At 44.1% G+C, this 20295-nt stretch overlaps 1 protein-coding gene across 11 annotated transcripts in view; it reads right to left on the minus strand.

The window, feature by feature from the left end:
- Positions 1-20295, minus strand: part of svila (supervillin a) — a 76383-nt gene that overhangs the window by 36675 nt on the left and 19413 nt on the right. For 8 of the 11 annotated variants that reach the window (XM_041967700.1, XM_041967702.1, XM_041967701.1 and 5 more), the window contains exons 3-10: positions 19251-19342; positions 10936-10999; positions 10722-10855; positions 9948-10644; positions 3646-4488; positions 2952-3119; positions 2389-2423; positions 127-191 (exon numbers count right to left, since the gene is read on the minus strand). In XM_041967700.1, the coding sequence (XP_041823634.1) occupies positions 127-191; positions 2389-2423; positions 2952-3119; positions 3646-4488; positions 9948-10644; positions 10722-10855; positions 10936-10999; positions 19251-19342 (2098 nt within the window). The remainder of the gene's footprint in view (positions 1-126; positions 192-2388; positions 2424-2951; positions 3120-3645; positions 4489-9947; positions 10645-10721; positions 10856-10935; positions 11000-19250; positions 19343-20295) is intronic. The other 3 variants (XM_041967704.1, XM_041967707.1, XM_041967709.1) reach the window with 3 other exon arrangements.

Genomic DNA, 20295 nt, shown 5'->3' on the forward strand with positions numbered 1-20295 from the left:
CTAATAGAAGGTGGACAAAATGCAAACGTCCCACAGAGTCAATGGTTGTGTCTTTGACTGGAAGCACATTTCTTTAAGTTCTGTATCTGGAGCATTTTGAAGAAATCGGGCAGAAGACAAACCTACCCTGAAGAAGGAGCGCTTGGCTGCAACACTCAACTTGGCCCGCTCGTCCAGCTTCTCTTCATCGACTGCAGAGGCAAAAAGAGGACATCAGAAACTCTGCAGGCCATCTATAGACAATATTTAACTGTAATATGGAGTCACATCAGCTAGCAGGACTCCTCCAAAAATAAAAATATCCAAATGATCACAGTGGTTTATATTTACATCACATCAGTGCAGCTCTGAGGAATCCTGACAGCTCCATAGGACCATCACAGTTATTAATTTAATGAAGCTTTAAACCAGTGACTAAAGAAACTACAAGAAGCTGGGCGGGTTGAGTGGCACTGACACACACATGACTTCACCAAACAACCATTTCCTCTGCTGCACAGTGACCGGTGTGTGTCCCGGCCGCGTGTGTTTACAGGAAGCAGATGAGCTGCTGGGAGCTCTGTTCACATCTTTCTAAACTTCTCTTCAAATGTTGTGCTTTCTTGTGAGAAAATAGCTTCTTAAAAAGGAGATTTGACATGTTTGGCCTCCGTTTTTGTTTATTACTGATATGAAGCCACTGAAGTCACATTTTAGTCATTTGCTGCTGGCTGTTAATTGTAGTCACGTTGTTTTCTTTGGAGCTGACCACTGATTGGCAGATTACTGCAGCTATAAGCAGGTTCAGTTTACAAGGAAAGCAGCTGAAGTGAAGCAGTTAACTGGCTGCTGCATTAACATCAGATCATATCAGTAATGCAGCCACACACACATTTAAAACCTTTCAAGTGGTTTAGCATAAAAACTGAGGAGCATTGTAGAGCAACATGGAGTCAGAGGCAGGTTTCATTACAATGTGTCCCAAGTAAATGGTATATGGTATGTACTTATATAGCACTTTTATCCAAAGCGCTTTATATGTATGTCACATTCACCCATTCACACACTGATGGTGGAAGCTGCCATGCAAGGTGCTCAACCACGACCCATCAGGAGCAAGTAGGGGTTCGGTGTCTTGCTCAGGGACACCTCGACATGAGCCCTCTGGGCCGGGATTGAACCAGCAACCTTTGGGCTACAAAACAACCACTCTACCCACTGAGCCACGCCGCCCCCAAGTTATTCTGCATGTAGGATTTTAGTTAATGAAAAATTTGGGTTTTAGTTTTTGGAGTTAGATTTAGCTTGTGTTGTTTCTCCTGTCTGTTTAGATCACTGATACTCTCAGACAGATTTGAATAGTTTCCAGGTGTGTTTAAAGGAAAACTACTGAAGGAAAATGTTCCACATTATTAATCAAGTTTTCTATGCATGATGGGGAAAAAGAAGGATCTTTAAGCTAGTGAAAAATATAAAATACAACAAAGACTTGTGAAGGCAATGAAAATATTGGACATTCATTGGCTCAGAAAAACATGAAAACTAATTTTTAAATATTTTTCTACTGATGAGCCGCATTATGCTAGATGGTCCAGATGGATGGAGGTCTGGATGGTCCATATAGCCCAACAAGGTTGCCACATCAGCAAGGTGGTGGTGGAGTGATGGTTTGGGCTGGAATAATGAGAAAATGGGTAGAAAAGAAAGAAGCGTTCCTTCTGCAGTAAAGACAACGCTCAATCCCATGCTGCACTCCTCCAGCAGAAGCTTTGGAGAAAAACCCATGGTGGAGCCACCATCATCCTCTGACCTTCATCCCACTGACAACCTGTGGACCACCCTTAAAAAGAAGATTTGTGAGGGTGGGAAGTAGTAGGCCTCCAAACATCAAGTTTGGGAGGAAATTCTGGTCTCCTCAATGAGATCCAGGCAGACACTATCCATGAACTTCCAGGTTCACTGATGAGAGAGTTGTTAAGGTGATATCAGAGATAACATGGAACTGGATCTGATAGAAACAGGTTTGGATTTGTTTTTAGAAAAATTATGTTCTACGTAATGACAAGACATGAGAGGAGAACATTTTCAGTTCCTTACAGACTAATGTTTGAAAACGGATCTGCAGAATAATCTGCAACTCTAGATTTTGTGATTTGGGGAAATGCCGTTCAGCTTGTTCTATAAAATCCAGATTATTATATAACTTGATATAATTAATAACTGCAACTCGCACTGGCTATTTAGGGAAAACGAACAAAAACGGCATATGCAGAATAATCTGGAACACTTGCTTTTGAGTGATTGGAAAAAAAGCTGAAATCCAGACTATTTTATAATTAAATATACTTTTTTTTTTACATCAACTGACATCTTTCCTCCAAAACACTGAAAAGGAGAGAAACCACTTACCTTCTGTGGAGGGAAAGTCTGAACTCACACAAGACCTTGAAAAAAAAAAGAAGACAGTCAGAGAAATTACTGGCAGAGATGCAGCAGTGCTGAATCAGGTGGAGGTGATGGAGGGTTAGGGTGCAGTGAGATGCAGCTTTTTCTGCTGGTGTTAGCCGAAGAAAGGAAATGGTGAAGCAGAAAAGGGTGAAGAATGAAACGGTTTCTGATCACCGACAAAGGGTGATTCATGCTCCCTCACCGTGATCACATGTCCTGCCTGCTGCCAAGGCCCGACCAGAGGAACCTTTGGCCTTTAAGCTTCATTGTTTGCTAATGTCGTTGAAGTGAGGAGAGCGAGTGTGTTCATGTTGTGTGTGTGACTCCTTTCAGCCCACAGGACTAATCTGATTACACTCCTACTGCATATTATACTGGTGTTGATTTACAGGAAAGAGCTGATAATCAATGAAAACATTTAGCCAAAATTATTAGAATCTTTAAAAGAATCAAGCTACACCTACATCATGCATGATCATGAACATTTCAGCGCTCCTCACTCTGAGCCATGCACTCTTCAGTACCTATCAGTCTTCACGCGTTCAGCAGAGGTGATGGGCTGTGTCCTAAACCTCTCTGAGGTCTTTCTACTCTCCTCAAGACGGATATATTGCCGGGGCTTGCGCCCCCTTTCTTTTTCACTTCTCCATGGGGCCTGGTAGCCCCCAAGTATCCTGTCCTCCTCATCCTCGCTGGAGGGAGCACAAAAGGAGCCAAAGGAGAGAGAAGACACATCGTAGTGAGGGAGATGTAGAAAGGGACCACACAAAGATTTAAAAGCAGAGGTAACTCGGCTTCACCTCAGGTTTTTAAATGACAGACATCAACACAGCCATGCAGGTTTATCAGCAGTTAAGCCTGCATGCACACACACACACACACACACACACACACACACACACACACACACACACACACACACACACACACACTTATCTGGCCCAAGTAGAATAAACAGCTCAGATCCATGAAAGTGGAAAGCTTGAGCTGCAGCCAGCCCGGTGTTAGGTGATCAGAGCACAAATGTCAGGTGGAATAATCAGAAACCATAGCCATGTTTCATTCTAACTTAGCAGCAGGTTTGCTGCTGGTTAGCTGCTCTGCAGCAAGTTAGCTGGTGGTTAGTAGCTCCGCAGCAGGTTAGCTACCGGTTAGTTGCTCTGCAGCAGGTTAGCTGGTGGTACCAGGCAGCGGTCTACCAACAGTGGTTCCACCTACAGCTCATTCCTGCGCCTGCTTGAAGGGGTACTGGTGCTCTCCATGTAGGAATGTCGGAGCTGGGCCACAGATACCCGGCTGTCCTGGAGGCCAACCCCTTCGTCCTCCCTGACCTCCCTGTAGTCTTGCAACAGGTGCTGGTTCCTTTGGTTGGACCCTTGTGGATCCCCATCCTCTGACACCAGGCAGTTCAGGGCAGTCATGGAGGCTGAGCTACCTGGACCCATGTGTGATGTTCTGGGCTGGATGTAGGATGCAGTCTGGCCTTTGTGGATGTAAATGGTGTTTTCTCCGTCTCCAGATCTGCCCTCTGCTGCCTGCAGATAGGAGATGTGCTCAGTTTCCTCTCTCCTGGATCTGTTTGTGACTTGTGCAGCTTCCTCTGCAGCCTCTCTTGTTTGGCTGAAGCTAACCCTAACCCTGGATGTCTGCACCTCTTCCTCTGTTCTTCCTCTTCGGGGGTCCTCAGTGCTCCTCTCCCTGCGTCGGATCTCTGAGGGAAGGACAGCTTTCCTGCTCTTCAGTAGACCTTCAGTTTTCACATCCTCAAATTCCTGCATCTCCTCCTGCTGCCCAGCTGTGGAAGCGAAGGTCATGGACAGGTAGCTGGGGTAACTGCTGCCATCTTGTCCAGCCTGCTGACTGAAGCGGCTGAGCTGAGCCTGAGGATGATGGTGAGGATGATGGTGGGAGTAGACCTGCAGCACGTCTCTGTGGTAGCGAGCAGAAGTCTGGGGCTGGTACTGAAGCTGTCTGCTGTATACTGGAGCTTCTGTAATGTTTCCTAACTCTGAGGTCATCTGGTGGCCCTTCTCCTTGGCAAGCCTCTCTCTAACTTTGATTCTTTAAGGAAACAAAGGAGCAGTTAAAATTTGAATATCATGATCAGAAAGAAAGAGCAGGTCTCGGCAAACTAGTTTAAATATTTTCTTCCTCAAAAGTTTCAGTTTTTAACAAATCTTTTCCTTCAGAAACTTGAGGCAGAGTCACTACAGGTCACTTGGTATAAACTCAAGCCGCAGCCTTCGGCAGTAAAAGGTGAAGCCTATGCGGAAGTGCAAAAAATTGCAGTTCCCCCTTCATCCACTAGGGGCTGGCTCCAAAACAGAGCAAATCCCCATAGACTCCCATGTTAAAAAAGACCAACTTCACAGCAGAAATAAACATTTTTAAAGCCTGGTACAAAAATCCATTTTAGGACTAATAGGTTCCTCCTGAGCCGCCACCTTATCGTGGTGGAGGAGTTTGCATGTCCTGATGATCCTAGTGGCTATGTTGTCGAGGGCTTTATGCCCCTGGTAGGGTCACCCATGGCAAACAGGTGTCTAGAGGAGGGACCAGAGGAAGTGTGGCTCAAAATACCCCTATGATGACGACAAATCATGGACCTAGGTTTCCCTTGCCCGGACGTGGGTCAACGGGGCCCCCCTCTAGAGCCAGGCCTGGAGGCGAGCGCTCGGTGGCCAGTCTTTGCCCATGGGGCTTGGTTGGGCTCAGCCTGAAAGGGTGACATGGGCCCCACCTCCCGTGGGTTCACCACCTGCATGAGGGGCCATAGGGGTCGGGTGCAGTGTGAGCTGGGTGGCTACCAATGGCGGGGACCTGGTGGTCTGATCCTCGGCTGCAGAAGCTAGCTCTAGGGACGTGGAATGTCACCTCTCTGGCAGTGAAGGAGCCTGAGCTGGTGCTTGAGGTTGATCGGTTCCGGCTAGATATAGTTGGACTCACCTCGACACATGGCTTGGGCTCTGGAACCACTGTCCTTGAGAGGAGCTGGACCCTCTTCCATTCTTGAGTTGCTCCCGGTGAGCGGCGCTGAGCAGATGTGGGCATGCTCATTGCCCCCCGACTTGGTGCCTGTACGTTGGGGTTTACTCCAGTGGACGAAAGGGTAGCCTCCCTCCGTCTTCAGGTGGAGGGACAGGTCCTGACTATTGTTTGTGCTTATGCATCAAACAGCAGTTCAGAGTACCCACCCTTTTTGGAGTCCTTGGAGGGGGTGTTGGAGAGCACTCCTTCCGGGGACTCCCTCATTCGACAGGCGAATCGGTGTGGCGTCTGCAGTGATGCGGACTCTGCATCGGTCTGTCGTGGTGAAGAAGGAGCTGAAGCAAAAGACAATGCTCTCGATTTACCGGTCGATCTACGTTCCTACCCTCACCTATGGTCACAAGCTGTGGGTAGTGATTGAAAGAACAAGATTGCAAATACAAGCGGCCGAAATGAGTTTTCTCCGCAGGGTGGCCGGGCTCTCCCTTAGAGATAGGGTGAGAAGCTCGGTGATCTGGGAGGGGCTCAGAGCAGAGTCGCTGCTCCTCCACATCGAGAGGAGCCAGATGAGGTGGCTCGGGCATCTGGTTAGGATGCCTCCTGGACGCCTCCCTGGTGAGATGTTCTGGGCACGTCCCACCAGAAAGAGGCCCCGGGGAAGACCCAGGACACGCTGGACGGACTACATCTCTCGGCTAGCCTGGGAACGCCTCTGGATCCCTCCGGATGAGCTGGTGAATGTGGCTGGGGAGAGGGAAGTCTGGGTTTCCCTGCATAGGCAGCTGCCCCTGCGACCCGATTCCAGATAAGCGGAAGAAAATGGATGAATGGATAGGTTAATAGGTCAAGTTCACCTTCATGACAACTGTGAGGGTTGTGATTATTTTTCTAACTCATCCGTTTGGATGTTATTTAATCTTGAAATTCAGCATAATTAGGGGCATGTCCTTTTAATTGACAGTTATCCAATATCCGCGGCAAAAAGGGAGAGTGCAGCACAACCGCGGTTTTTAGCTGGCCTTAGCTTTAGTCCGCCTACCTACATTAGCTGGTTAGCTACCATTGCTCGGGGTTGGCTTGATTAGCTCTTAGCTACAGGCAGTTTGGAGTTTGATGGGTGTCAATCATTCACCCCCAAATTCACAGTCCCCCTCTCAGCTCCTCTTTGCCCATTTTTGGATTTTCTGAGATTAACGACACACGTGACGCCACCAAGATGGTGACGGTGGAAACGCCCAACAATCTTCACTTTTGCTCTTCAGAAACCTGCGGGTGACATCACGGAGGCTCCACCCATCTTTTACATTCAGTCTATGGTATAACTACATGCAGCTTTGTTTAAAAGGAAAATGTAATGTCTTCTGCATCAACACCAAAACTTTTATGGTCTAAGTCCGGTTTCAGAGAACAGAACCTCCATCTGATGGTCTGACAGAACAGTCCAAACAGAGTGGAACATGTCTACTGTTGGCTAATGATCAATAAATCCCATTACTCATGTTTAACCTGCACTCATGTTCAGTGTTGGGGTGCAGCTTTACAGAGAAACTTTGCAGACCACTCAGATTACCTTCTTTTGTTGAAACAATGAAGAAATTAGTTTACTTTGATTTTAAAAAAGCATTTCTCTTGGATGCAGGAAACTGTACCTGTGATGTGTTTGAGTCAGTGTACAGACAGCTTCATCGCCATGGAAACATTCACATTATTTCAAGTTGTGGTTGGAAAGGAAAAGAGCAACAAGTGCAAAATGAGGCTGAGTGAAAGATTTTAGTTCAATTTGGCCATTTTCTATCCACAGATGGCTCCACATTTAAGGAGATCAACAGTCAGGAGCTGGGGTACTGAAAATGGGGTAAAAGGAGAAAGACTCTAGGGTCCCATGATTGACAGGAGCCCAGAAGGGCCCTCAATGCAATTATAATACTAACAAAATTATCTGACACTCAATGATAAACTTACAATCACGCAAACATTTTAGCTACAATGCATTGGTATCACTAAGTTTCTTTGTTTTGGAAACGTTTATGAACACCCCCCCAATATTTCCTATAAATGGTTCTGTTCACCTGCTCCATCACCTGCTCCATCAGCGCTACAGACAGCGAGTGTATGCTAAGACGGCAGGATGCTTAAAAAAAATCAGTAAGTTTAAAAAGAAAAGAAAAAAGCTGAGACTGGAGAGAGAACAGAGGGGTGGACAGTACGTCTCCCAGTTCTTCCAGGGACAAGGTGGTCAGTTAGTTCGTCTGATGGAAAGTTGTGGAACATCAGCTCATTTTGCTCCATATTAGCTCATATTTCTGAAGAAAACTCCGGATTTTATTTATTTCACTGTTTTAGTCAAATAATCAAGGCAGGCAAATGATTAGGAAGCTGCTAAAAACAATCACGCATGTTTCGAACAGACACGAGAGCAGCCAAAGCAGATGCTGCCAGAAACTACAAAACTTAAGATGTTCCTTTCTTCTACAGAAAATGCCTTTTTTTATTTGGAAGTGAATGCATTGACAAATGTGGGTAGGCTTAAATGAGTAAAGTTTTTAAAACCAAATTTAATAAAATTAACAAAATTTGCATTTTTACAAATAATATAAAAGGTTTTACAAATCAGAGGCTGTGTTTTAATGAGTCTACATGCTGTGTAGAATAATTTAGTCCAGATCTGAAGAGTCCAAGTCTTGTAGTTTTTAATCAGGACCTGATATTGTATGGTCAAGGTCTCCAAATAAGCAGTGGAATTGCCCTTCATACATCTTGCAAATCAGAAACTACAAATCCATAACTAACATCAGCATCGCCAGACCTGCTCTGTTCCTGTTGTTGTAACCCACAACAATAAATCTCCTAGTTTATGTTTAGGAGAGATGTCAATAATGTTTACAGTGTACCTTCAATGACTCACACCTGGCCAGACAGAACCTCCTTATGTGGAAGAATCCATGTAATGGATCCTCTGCTCCCTCTGAGGCTCCTGAAGTCTGACTGACCAAGGTCTTCTCTGCTGCAGCTGAGCATCAGCTGAATCCACCAACCAACTGATTCATGTCATTCAGCTGGGTCTGAGCTCGACATCAAGAAGTCCAATGCGACAGGATGTCAGAGTCAGAAACAACTGGATTTGATTCTAAGAAACTCTGAGCTGACCAAGGACGTACGAAGGAGATAACTGACTGAACCCACCACTAACAGGTGGGACATGGTTTTCCAGTCAGTTTTCCAGTCTGGGTGACAGTTTAACCACACAGTTGAAATGAACTCTGATCATGTGACATGTCCCATTATCTGTGGGTCAGGTCCATGTCTTGATGGACAGGAAGTGGTTATAATTACCAGCCACTTTATTTCTTCTTCTGCTGTAAAGAAATAAAATCCAGTCATCTCTGTTATCTCAGGTTAACTACACATGAAGAGAAACCAGCAGGAACACTCTCATAACTGGGCTGACTGTGATGACTGCACAGACAGTTTTCATGGGAACTGATGTTCACAGAGCCGTTTCAGAGGAAGGTTTCAGATGCAGCTCATTATGTTGGACCCCTCAGAGGCTGTGCAGTGACAGCGAGAGAGGGGGGTAGGCGCTCCTGTTTGCTTCTCTCTCCTCAGGCTCGGCCGGTCTTGATCAAACCCAGCTGTGGGTCAGAGATGTAACCCTGGAGTCTCACTGAGCTGATCGGTAAGACAACACCAGACCTGCACCTCAAACACATCCTGGCCAAGCTCTGAAACATGAGAGGAATGCTGAGGAGGGGGAGAGACGGAGAGTACAGGAGCACAGCCTTGGGTCCGCCTGGTTTAGAGTCATGGAACACATCTTTGGGTTTTTAAGCACAGACTGCATCATCTGGACGCCACTGCTGCTCAGAAAGCCAAACTCTTAATTGTACAAGGCCGTTTTACCATCATTTAACTTGTCCCTATGCTGCACTTTAGGCAAAGACACATTCAAGTGAGAGTAGGTGCATATGACCCAAAGATGGGTAACTAACTTCATGATGCTCACCTGGCTTTTTAAATAAATAAACACAACTTTATCAAAATGTAAATGTAACATGCAGGGGTAGTAAAAACAAAAGAGGATTTTTACTCAAGGAGCACTTAAACACCCAGAGTTGGTTCAGTTACTACTGCAGATATTCTGTTTGAATCCTGGAACAAGGGCCAGCTTCATCCCCAACACCTCCTTAAGGAATCGTTTAACTCGTTGCAACATATCTACTTAGAAAATCTCTGAGAAAAACCAATAACACACACTTTAACACACTGTAAGTGGTCAGCTGTATTAATAAACTGGTTGTTGATTCACTGACCTGCTGAGAAATACAGTCCTGCTCTCTGTATGTATGTGAAGTGTGTGAATAAGAAGAGTGGGTCTGATGCTAACAGAGTCACAGCTGATCTAGACCCAAACAGTTTGTGTCTGGCAGGAACCTGAACACCAAAGAGCAGAGGAGACCTGCTAATCAGAAGAATATAAAAAGGAAATGATTTCTACTTGGTGGATGAAAGCAGAAGATGAGGGATAAACTCACCCCTGTCGGCTGAGGATGCTGTGGGCCTGTTGCTCAATGAGCAGATCCCCTGGAGACGCTCCCTGTTTGGGGGAGGACAGGGATGAATGTCTGGTCATGTTTGGAGAGTGGGATGCCATAGATGTGACGGAGGAGTCCTGAACAGAGGACAATGAGGTCACGTCCATGTATGAGGAGGATGGAGGCTCAGGGGGAGCAGCCCTGCGTTGGTTCTCCAGGTTCATCAGCCTCTCTCTCTCTGACAGCGAGTCCAGCCTGGCTTGAGCAACATCATAGCCCAGGTCAGGGTGGTTCTGCAGTGGTGCTGGGCCCCCAGGTCTCAGGCTGGTGTAAGCACTCAGGGTGATGTCCCTGCCTTCCTCCCCCACAGGTTCCCCTCTGTTATGCCTTTCTGAGCTGTCAGACTCCTTGCGGGTGTGGGTGTAGCAAGTGGAATGGTCCAAGTCAGACTCTTGATCCAGAGAGATGCCGTAGCGTTCAGCCAGTTGTCTGCGGCGTTCTGCCTTGTAGCGGGCAATGCGTTCAGCCTTGGATTCTAGCTCCAGGGAATGGGTGGTAGAACCTGAATTGTGGACTGGCTCCATGTGGATGGACGACTGAGGCTCAGGCCTGCAGCGAGCTCTGAACTCGTGATCGGGTGACTTCAGCGGCATGTCTTGGCTTTCAAATCCTTCCATGCCATACCTCTGGACTGTCACTTCACAGAGAAAAGACTGTCTGTAAAATCAAACTTTAAAGTGCCAACAACCTGTTCTAGTTGTGCACTCATCTTACCAGCACCAGGGTCAGAGGCCCTAGTGTACCGCGGCATGTCCTCTTCTAGAAGCCGGTTAGCTACCAAGCTAGGCAGAAGGGAGGGATGCACCTCACCATCGATGCCCTCTAGGCGTCGAACAATTCGCTCCTTTCTAAAAACAATCATGAAAGAAAGATGTGCTCAACATCAGAACCACAAAAACCTTGTTTTGTAGTCGGGTCATGGTCTCACCTGTTCATTTCACAGTCACTTGCACTTGTGGTAATGCCTTCAAACCGTTTCCTTAATTCAGAGACTTAAAAAACAAAAGAAAAAAGATAACCCATTAATTTAATAAAAAAGGGACACCACCACAACACATCTGACCTCTGACAGCTTTACTATGAACATCTCCCATTAGTCTAAACTACCAACCTAATCAGGTCCACCTTGCTAGCACTGGGACCATCATAGCTCATATTGTTACCAGTCTTCCGCTTTGACAGAAAGTGTTTGTAATAAAGTGTGTGAATATTGATGATAGTGTCTTCTAATGTGACTGGGATACATCTGTTTCATCTTTTGTGGTGGTTTCATTCAGTTTTCACTCAGTCTGTCATACTTCTGTTGTTGCTTGCATCATTTTATGCAATTTAAACACTCACTGGTCACTATGGACCACCTTCTAGTACCAGGTCGTCCTCTCAATCAGCTCCGCCTTCTAGTACCGGGTCGGACCTTTTTAATACTGGTGTGATAGATAGAAGCAGGTGGTGGAAACCTTCCTCAGAGGTTTTCTCCATAGCAACATGACAGCATCACACAGTTGCTGCAGGTTTGTCGGCTGCATCCATGATGAGAATCTCCCGTTCCACCACATCCCAAAGCTGCTCTACTGGACTGAGATCTGGTGGCTGTGGAGGCCGTTGGAGTCCAGTGAACTCATCGTCATGTTCTAGAAAGCAGGTGGAGATGATCTGAGCTTTGTGACATGGTGCATTATCATGCTGGAAGTAGCATCAGAGGATGCTCCACTGACAAACAAAGGACCTCTTTTACCCCTCTACATGGTAGGAAACAGGACAGGACAACCCAGACTGGGAAGGTTAACAACAAACCTCCAAAGCGCCTGAATGTGGAACTACAGACCAGATTTGCTGCACTATCAGATGACTCAGGATCTTCATTGGACGACCATCTATCCCAGGACTGCGAGGTGAGGACTAAAAGCCGGTCAGAAAGGAAAAGGCCCCAGGGAAAGCTAAAGGCTGGGCCTGAAACTCTCATTATTGGTGATTCTACTGTAAATGATGTTCAGTGGATGTGTGGAAAGAACACCAAAGTCCTCTGCTTTCCTAAAGATATGATCAGTGACCTGCAGGAGAGGATTCTGGAAGCCGGGGCTGATTACCCAGATGTGAGAACCATGGTTCTACATACAGAGTCAAATGATGTGTCCAAGCAACAATCTGAGGTTCTGAAGCAGGACTTTACTGGACTGTTAAACACAGCGAGCTCTCTGAAAGCAGCTGTTTTTATCAGTGGACCTGTGCCCCCCATCAGAAGAGGAAAGATTCAGTAGATTACTGGCACTAAATAACTGGCTTATTTCGGCATGCAATTACAACAAACTGCATTTTATTAATAATTTTTACATCTTTTAGGAACGCAAACATCTTTTTAAGGCAAATGGATTAAATTTGAACGAGTCAGGGGTGAAACTTTTCACCTCCAACCTTTTTCACTTCCTGCGTCATCCCTCTGTATTCGGTGCCAAGACTGGGATACAAGAGGAGTTATCTCATAAGATAGACCAAACAAAACCCAGTGGAAACCCAGAGGAGGAGCTGCATCTGCCCCCACTCTGCCTTGAAAAACAGAGACATCAGCGGAGGCAAGAGGATGGATCTTTATTTGCCCCCAATCCCCTCAACAGCACCAGAAACCAGGACAATGATCCTTCACCCCACCAAACCCCAAACAGGTCATTGTCGCCCATACTCCCCCCCCCCCCCCTCATCTGAAATTCACTAAAGAGATGATGGACCGGGTCCATGCCGGACTCAGATCTACCCCTCAGGCCAATATGTTTCTGTCCCCCATAAACCCCCCACTAGAGCAGCTAAAGGGGGGTGCCCAGCCCTTCCTGTACCACCATGCCAGCTTCATGTTTCGAATGTATGATGTGTGGAGGGTCCAGGCTGCGTGGATAACGGCAGTCAAAATTTTTCCCAGGACAAGCTGGATCCCTGTTTATTAGAAGGTTCAAAAATATCTGTACTGTTTGGCAACAGAAGGAGAAAAGCAGCTTGGTCAGAACACAGAGAGCTGCTTTCTAAAAGGTTTCTAAGTAGTGTTAACATACCCTGTGAGCCACAGCGTGCCCCCAAACATAGGGTAAACAATTCCAAACCCATTAAGTTAGCTTTATTAAATGTTAGGTCATTAGCAGGGAAAACATTTTTAATTAATGATCTTATCACTGAACACAACCTTGATTTTATGTTTTTAACAGAAACTTGGTTAAACCAAGATAACAACGCAGCCACTCTGATAGAGTCAACCCCTCCTAACTTTAGTTTTATCAGTGAGGTCAGACTGAACAGGACAGGAGGACGAGTAGTTTTATTTAATGAATCATTTCAATGTAAGCAGCTATCTTTTGGAAATTTTACTTATTTTGAATATGTGGCTCTTCAGCTAAAAGCTAAAAATAGATCAATGTTTCTAGATATATACCGCCCACCAGGGTACTGCGCAGCATTTCATGATGAGTTTAGTGAACTGCCGCTTTAATCTGTGTAGACTTTGACTGTGTAATTATTGTTGGGGATTTTAACATCCATGTAGACAACCCTCAGGATAAAGCGACTAAAGACCTGAGTAACAGTCTGGACAACTTTGGGCTGACTCAGCATATAACAGGGGCCACACACACTAAAGGACACACTCTAGATTTACTGATCTCGAAGGGTTTGAACTTTTCTAAAATTACTGTGTGATGTGGGCCTGTCTGATCATTACTGTGTTTTCTTTGAGAAAAGAAAGAAAGTCCTATTTCTCTGACATTATTAGCAAAAACTATCATAATGCTCGGGTCTTCTTCTCCATTGTCGACAGGTTAACAAATCCTCCTGTGTCAACAGCACCTGAACTCTGTTCCACCAAGGCCTGCAATGAGTTCGCCAAATTCTTCACAGAAAAAATCCAGAATATCAGACAAACAACAGGTTCAAGAAATATACTTTGTCCATTGAAAACCAGTTTAAACACCATGACACAGTTTAATCCCATTAGCAGCTAAAATCTGGGCGACATCATAAGTGAGTTGAACTCCTCCTCTTGCTGCTTGGACATCCTGCCCACAGGCCTTTTCAAAAAGGTCTCAAGAACTCTGGAACCAGATCTGTTACAGATTGTTAACTTATCTTTAATTTCAGGTTCTTCCCAGAACTTCTGAAAACAGCTGTAATCAAACCTCTGCTAAAAAGGGACAATCTAGACACAAATGAGCAACTACAGGCCGATCTTAAATCTTCCTTTTCTAAGAAAGATAATTGAAAAAGCCGTTTTTCATCAACTAAATGACTTTTTAACACAAAACAACTGCTACGATGTCTTCCAGTCAGGTTTTAGACAGCACCACAGCACTTCTCTGACCAAAGTCATTAATGACATATGTTTGAACACAGATGATGGAAAAATGTCAGTCTTAGTCTTACTGGACCTCAGTGCTGCATTTGATACAGTCAACCACAATATATTACTTAAACGACTGCAAAACTGAGTGGGCCTCTCTGGCGCTGCACTACTCTGGTTTAAATCTTATTTAGAAAATAGAAAATACTTTGTGTCAATAGGTAATTTTACATCTGAGCAGACAAGAATGACATGTGGAGTTCCCCAAGGTTCCATCCTGGGGCCTCTTCTGTTTAACATCTACATGCTCCCACTGGCACAGATTATAAAGAACAAAATTAGTTACCATAGCTACGCAGATGACACACAGATATATATTACAATATCACCAGGAGACTGAGGCCCTGTATAGGCTCTTGGGAAATGCATTGAAGAGATTAATGACTGGATGTATCTGAACTTTCTTCAATTAAACAAAAACAAAACTGAGGTGATGGTTTTTGGAGCCAAAGAGAAACGATTTAGTGTCACCACAGAGCTTCAGTCTATACAACTAAAAACCACCAACCAGGCCAGAAATCTGGGTGTAGTGATGGACTCAGACCTTAACTTTGAGAAACACATTAAGAAAATTACAAAATCAGCCTACTATCACCTTAAGAATATATCAAGGGTAAAAGATCTGATGTCTCAGCAGGACCTGGAAAAAATAGTCCATGCTTTCATCTTTAGTCGGCTTGATTATTGTAACAGTGTCTTCACAGGTCTACCTAAAAAATCAGTTAGACACCTGCAGCTTATTCAGAACTCTGCTGCTCGAGTCCTCACTAAGACTAAGAGAGTGGACCACATCAGTCCAGCTCTGAGGTCTTTACACTGGCTGCCTGTTCGTCAGAGAATAGATTTTGAAGTTCTGCTGCTGGTCTATAAAGCTCTGAATGGTTTAGGACCAACATACATCAGAGACCTCTTGACCCAGTATGAACCTACCAGAACCCTCAGGTCATCTGGATCCAGTTTCTTATTAGTCCACTGAGTTAAAACCAGACATTGAGAAGCTGCATTCAGCTTCTATGCTCCACATGTCTGGAACAAACTCCCAGAAAGCCTCAGATCAGCTGAAACACTCAGTTTATTTAGATCCAGGTTAAAGACCCACCTGTTCTCTGCTGCATTTCAATAGTTATTTAGAAGTCCAGATCTGAATTTGGTTATTTTACGCTGAAATCTTAACTTTCTTTATCTGAGCTTTTTCCTGCTGTTTTAATGTAATCTATTTTATCTTTTTTGATCTTTGTTTTTCTAATGCACTTGTATTTTTTTTTCTTCCCCTGCACCTTGCTGTAATGTTTTTATGTTGTATGTAAAGCACTTGTCTTGTACATGAAATGTGCTATACAAATAAATTTGCCTTGCCTTGCCTAAACCAGGCCACGATGGTACTAAGGGGCCCAAAGTGGGCCAAGAAATCTCCCCCCACCATTACACCAGCAGCAGCCTGAAGCGTTGATCCAAGGCAGGATGGATCCATGTTTTCATGATGTTTCCAGCAGATTCTGAGCCGAGCATCTGAATGTGGAGCTGAAATGGAGACTCATTAGACCAGCAACGTTTCTCCTTCTTCTATTGTCCAGTGTTGGTGAGTGTGTGTGAATTGTAGCCTCAGTTTCCTGTTCTTAGCTGGCAAGAGGCACCCGGTGTGGTCTTCTGCTGTTTGTCCATTGCTACACATCTAAAAACACTAAGTTGCTGCCATGTGATTTGCTAATTAGACATTTGTGCAAACAAGTAACTGAACAGGTGGACCTGATCAAGTGGTTGGTGTGTGTAGAGCCACTACATTTTTACCCAAATATCGAATAAATCAAATCAAACTTTATTTATATAGCACCTTTCATACATAAAAATAGCAACTCAAGGTGCTTTATAGAGAGTGAAATACCCCAGATCCCCAACCCAAGAGCAGCAAGCCCACCCCCCACCCCTTCCCATCAAACACACACACACACAACACAGAGGGTAAAAGCAAGTTAAAAGGACCAAGGAAATGCTGTCATAAATTCTGGGGTGAGATAAAACAGTGTAAAACCAAATCTAAAACAATCTAAAAACCAACCCTGGGTATAAAAGTAATATTGCTAAAACCCATAAAATAAGAGAACCTGTGAAATAAGAGAATACAAAATGATAAAACAAATACATAAATGATAAATAAATAGAAACTGAATACAGCCTGTGTGTTAAGAATAAATAAATAAATAAATACAATAGTAATAATAAAAGTAATGATTAAAATGCTAAACTAAAAAGGTGGGTCTTGAGTCTGTTTTTAAAAATATCCACACTAGGTGCTCCCCTCACGTCCTCAGGCAGGCTGTTCCACATACGAGGGCCGTAGAAATAAAAGGAGGACTCGCCGTGGGTTTTTGTTTTTACTCTGGGAACAGTTAAAAGGCCAGTACCAGAGGACCTGAGGGGTCTAGTGGGCTCATAAGATAAAAGCAAATCAGATAAATAAGGTGGGCTAAGACCATTAAGAGATTTAAAAACCAATAAAAGAATCTTAAAACCAATTCTGAAGCTGACGGGGAGCCATTGCAGAGACTTTAAAATTGATGTAATGTGGGCCCTCTTTCTGGTCTTTGCCAACAGACTTGCAGCTGCGTTCAGTACAAGCTGCAGCTGGTTCAGGTACTTCTTTGGAAGACCAGAAAGAAGAGCACTGCGGTAATCTAATCTTGATGTGATAAAAGCATGAATCAGTGTCTCTGCACTGGCTTGAGAGAGAAACGGCCTGATGCGGGAGATGTTCTTTAGATGATAAAAAGCAGTCTTAGTTATGTTTTTAATATGCGGCTCAAAACTGAGATCTGCATCTCAAATCACTCCCAGGTTTTTTACTTGATTAAAATGGTTGAGTGCTACTGTTTTCAGTTTGGCCTCCAGTTTCACTCTCTCAGCTTCAGGTCCAATCATTAAAACTTCTGTTTTGTCCTGGTTGAGCTGCAAAAAGTTTTCTGCCATCCACCCTCTGATATCTAAAATACAGTCTAACAAGGCATCAATGGGCCCGTGCTCATCAGGAGTCACGGCAACATATAACTGTGTGTCATCAGCATAGCTGTGGAAATTTATGCCGTATCTCCTGATGACATCACCAAGAGGAAGCATGTAAAGATTAAAAAGGGTGGGGCCTAAAACTGAGCCTTGGGGTACACCACAGGTCAGTCTATAGCTCTTGGACGAGGATTCCTTCATGCTAACAAAGAACTCTCTATCTATTAGATAGGATTTAAAACAGTTAAAAACAGTACCAGTGAGGCCAACCATGTCGTGGAGTCTGTTTAAAAGAATAGTGTGGTCAACTGTGTCAAAGGCTGCGCTGAGGTCAAGCAACACTAAGACAGAAAGTTTTTTCATGTCAGTATTGAGCCTAAGGTCACTCACAACCTTGACCAGTGCCGTCTCAGTGCTGTGATTGGTCCTAAAACCTGACTGAAACTTCTCAAATTTATTGTGTGAGATTAAAAAATAATTTAACTGATAAAAAACAGATTTCTCAAAAATTTTGCTTAAAAACGACAGGTTGGATACTGGTCTGTAGTTGTTGAGGACTGAGGCATCTAAATTGCTCTTCTTCAGAACAGGGGTCACCATGGCTGTCTTTAGGGAGGAAGGGAAGACGCCCGTCTGGAGAGAGCAGTTCACAATGCTCAGTAAATCCTCCTCACAAGAGCCATAGACAGTTTTAAAAAAGGCAGTAGGGACGGGATCTAAAAACAAGTTGCAGATCTTAACTGTGAAACAACATCCCTAAGCATTGCTGCATTAACCAGGGCAAAACTCTCCAGTGTTTCCTCACAAGTAAACAAAGCCCCAGACTGTTTAAAATCTACAATGTGATGTTGACGCAGGTCAGATCTGATTTTCTCTATTTTAAGTGGGCTGCAAACTCCTCACACCTGGCATCAGTGGGTGTATCAGCAGGATTGTTAAAAACAGGGTTAATTAGGCGGTTGACTGTGGAGAAGAGAACACGTGGTTTGTTTTTATTGTCAGTTATGAGTTTGGAGAAGTGGGCCTGTCTTGATATTCTAACAGCTTCGTTGTAAATACATTAGTGTTCATGTAGAATTTGATAATTTATTGTTAGTTTGTTTTTTCGCCACCTCCGCTCTGCTATTCTGCAGTTCCTTTTTAACTTTTTGATATCTTCAGTTTTTCAGGGAGGAGCTGGTTTTGTTGTTACTTTCTTCAGTTTTAGTGGGGCCACTTTGTCCAGGGTAGCATGTAATTTACTGTTAAAATGGTCAACAATAAAATCACAGGATGAGGGTGAAATAAAAGCTGGGGCGCTGTGAAGTTGATCAGTAAAGTTTGCAGCCACTTCAGCATTAAGACAGCGTTTCCTAATGGCCCGTTTAGGGATAGCTTGTTTCATAAGACCTTCAACCTGAAAAAAGACACAGAAATGGTCAGAAATACCTAAATCAACAACTGATGTTATGTTGGTAGACAGTCCATAAGTAATAACAAGGTCTAATGTGTGGTCCTTGTTGTGCGTAGGTATTCTGACATGCTGGGTAAAAATAAAGTTCCCTTAATTCAATCTAATACAAGTGCTTATTCTACAATGTGACATTCACAAACAATCCTCTGCTATCAGAAGTCACAGAGTAGAAAGAACTCATCACAGAGCCTTCAGCGGATGTGTTGGACATGAAGAACCACAAACCTGTGGAGGAACATTTATTCTTAATCGACCCAAATTTCAGATTAAATGGATTTAGGAAAGAAGATGCTGCAGAATCTCATACACTAATCTGGACATAAATCTGCCTCCATTTGCAAAACAGCACTTAATGGAATCATTGGAAATGCTGTCAGCATCACGTTCATCAAACAGTGAAAAGCCTGAACTTACTGACCTTTGGGGAGATTGGCTGAGAGACTAACATCTATATCTCTGGTGCTTTTGGGTGGATCGCCTTTTTCGTCGAAGGAGAATTCTTTCTGGAAGCTGAGAAAAAATACCAATGTTATTGAAACAGGACTGAGCTGTGGGAAACAGGGTTTGTTTATGGGCCAATGGTGGAGGCAGCTGTTAGGGCCTCATTAAATAGACTTGAATCTGATTAAATTGTCAGATCATTAAAATAATGCTGGGAGGAGGACTGGTTTGAACTGCTGTCAAATATTTACAGTATGTAGAAATGTAGAAACGTTTGAAACCCTGTCACACCTTCCACCCCACACACATGCAGCAACTTTTCCTCTCAGAAACATGTTGAAATCATTTCTGGAGTTGTTACAAAACCACAATCTTGCAAAAGCACCGTAAAAAGCTGGCAAGAGAAATCTGACATGAGGAAATAGTCGAGAATTTGGTAAAAACAGGATTACTTTGGTCCAAAAAGAGTGTATTTACAGGCAGATCAGATCCTTTTCTATCACAACGTATCAACATGTGACCTCAACATGAAAATGAAATCGAAGTCACACCCAGCAGTTTGGCATGAAGTCCCTGCTCCTCGCATTCAAGCACACTGAAAAGATTCCTCAAATCCAGGCCAAGTTCAGCCAGCAGGCTACTCTGAGGCAAGCAGCCCCATTTTTTAGAAGCTGACTGCTTTCCGACTGCAGTCCATCATTGGCCAATCCTGTTTGAGTGGGCTTTGGCTGCATGACAAACACTTACTGATTTGTTTGTCTGTGGAACCAGCTCCCAGGTTGGCTTCAGGAAGCAGACACCCTCTCTACCTTTAAGATTAGGATTAAAACTTATATGTTATGGATATGTTGGTGACCCTTATCTGTGCCTTAAGTTACACTGTTATAGGCTACTGGGAGTAGGCCTGTCACGATAACAAATTTTGCTGTGCGATAAATTTTCTCAGAAATTATTGTGATGAACTATAATATTGCGCAAAGCAATAATGTCATTTTGAGACCATTTTTAACTAATATAATGAC

This window comes from Melanotaenia boesemani, chromosome 18 (genome assembly GCF_017639745.1).
Source record: "Melanotaenia boesemani isolate fMelBoe1 chromosome 18, fMelBoe1.pri, whole genome shotgun sequence".
NCBI lineage: Eukaryota > Metazoa > Chordata > Actinopteri > Atheriniformes > Melanotaeniidae > Melanotaenia > Melanotaenia boesemani.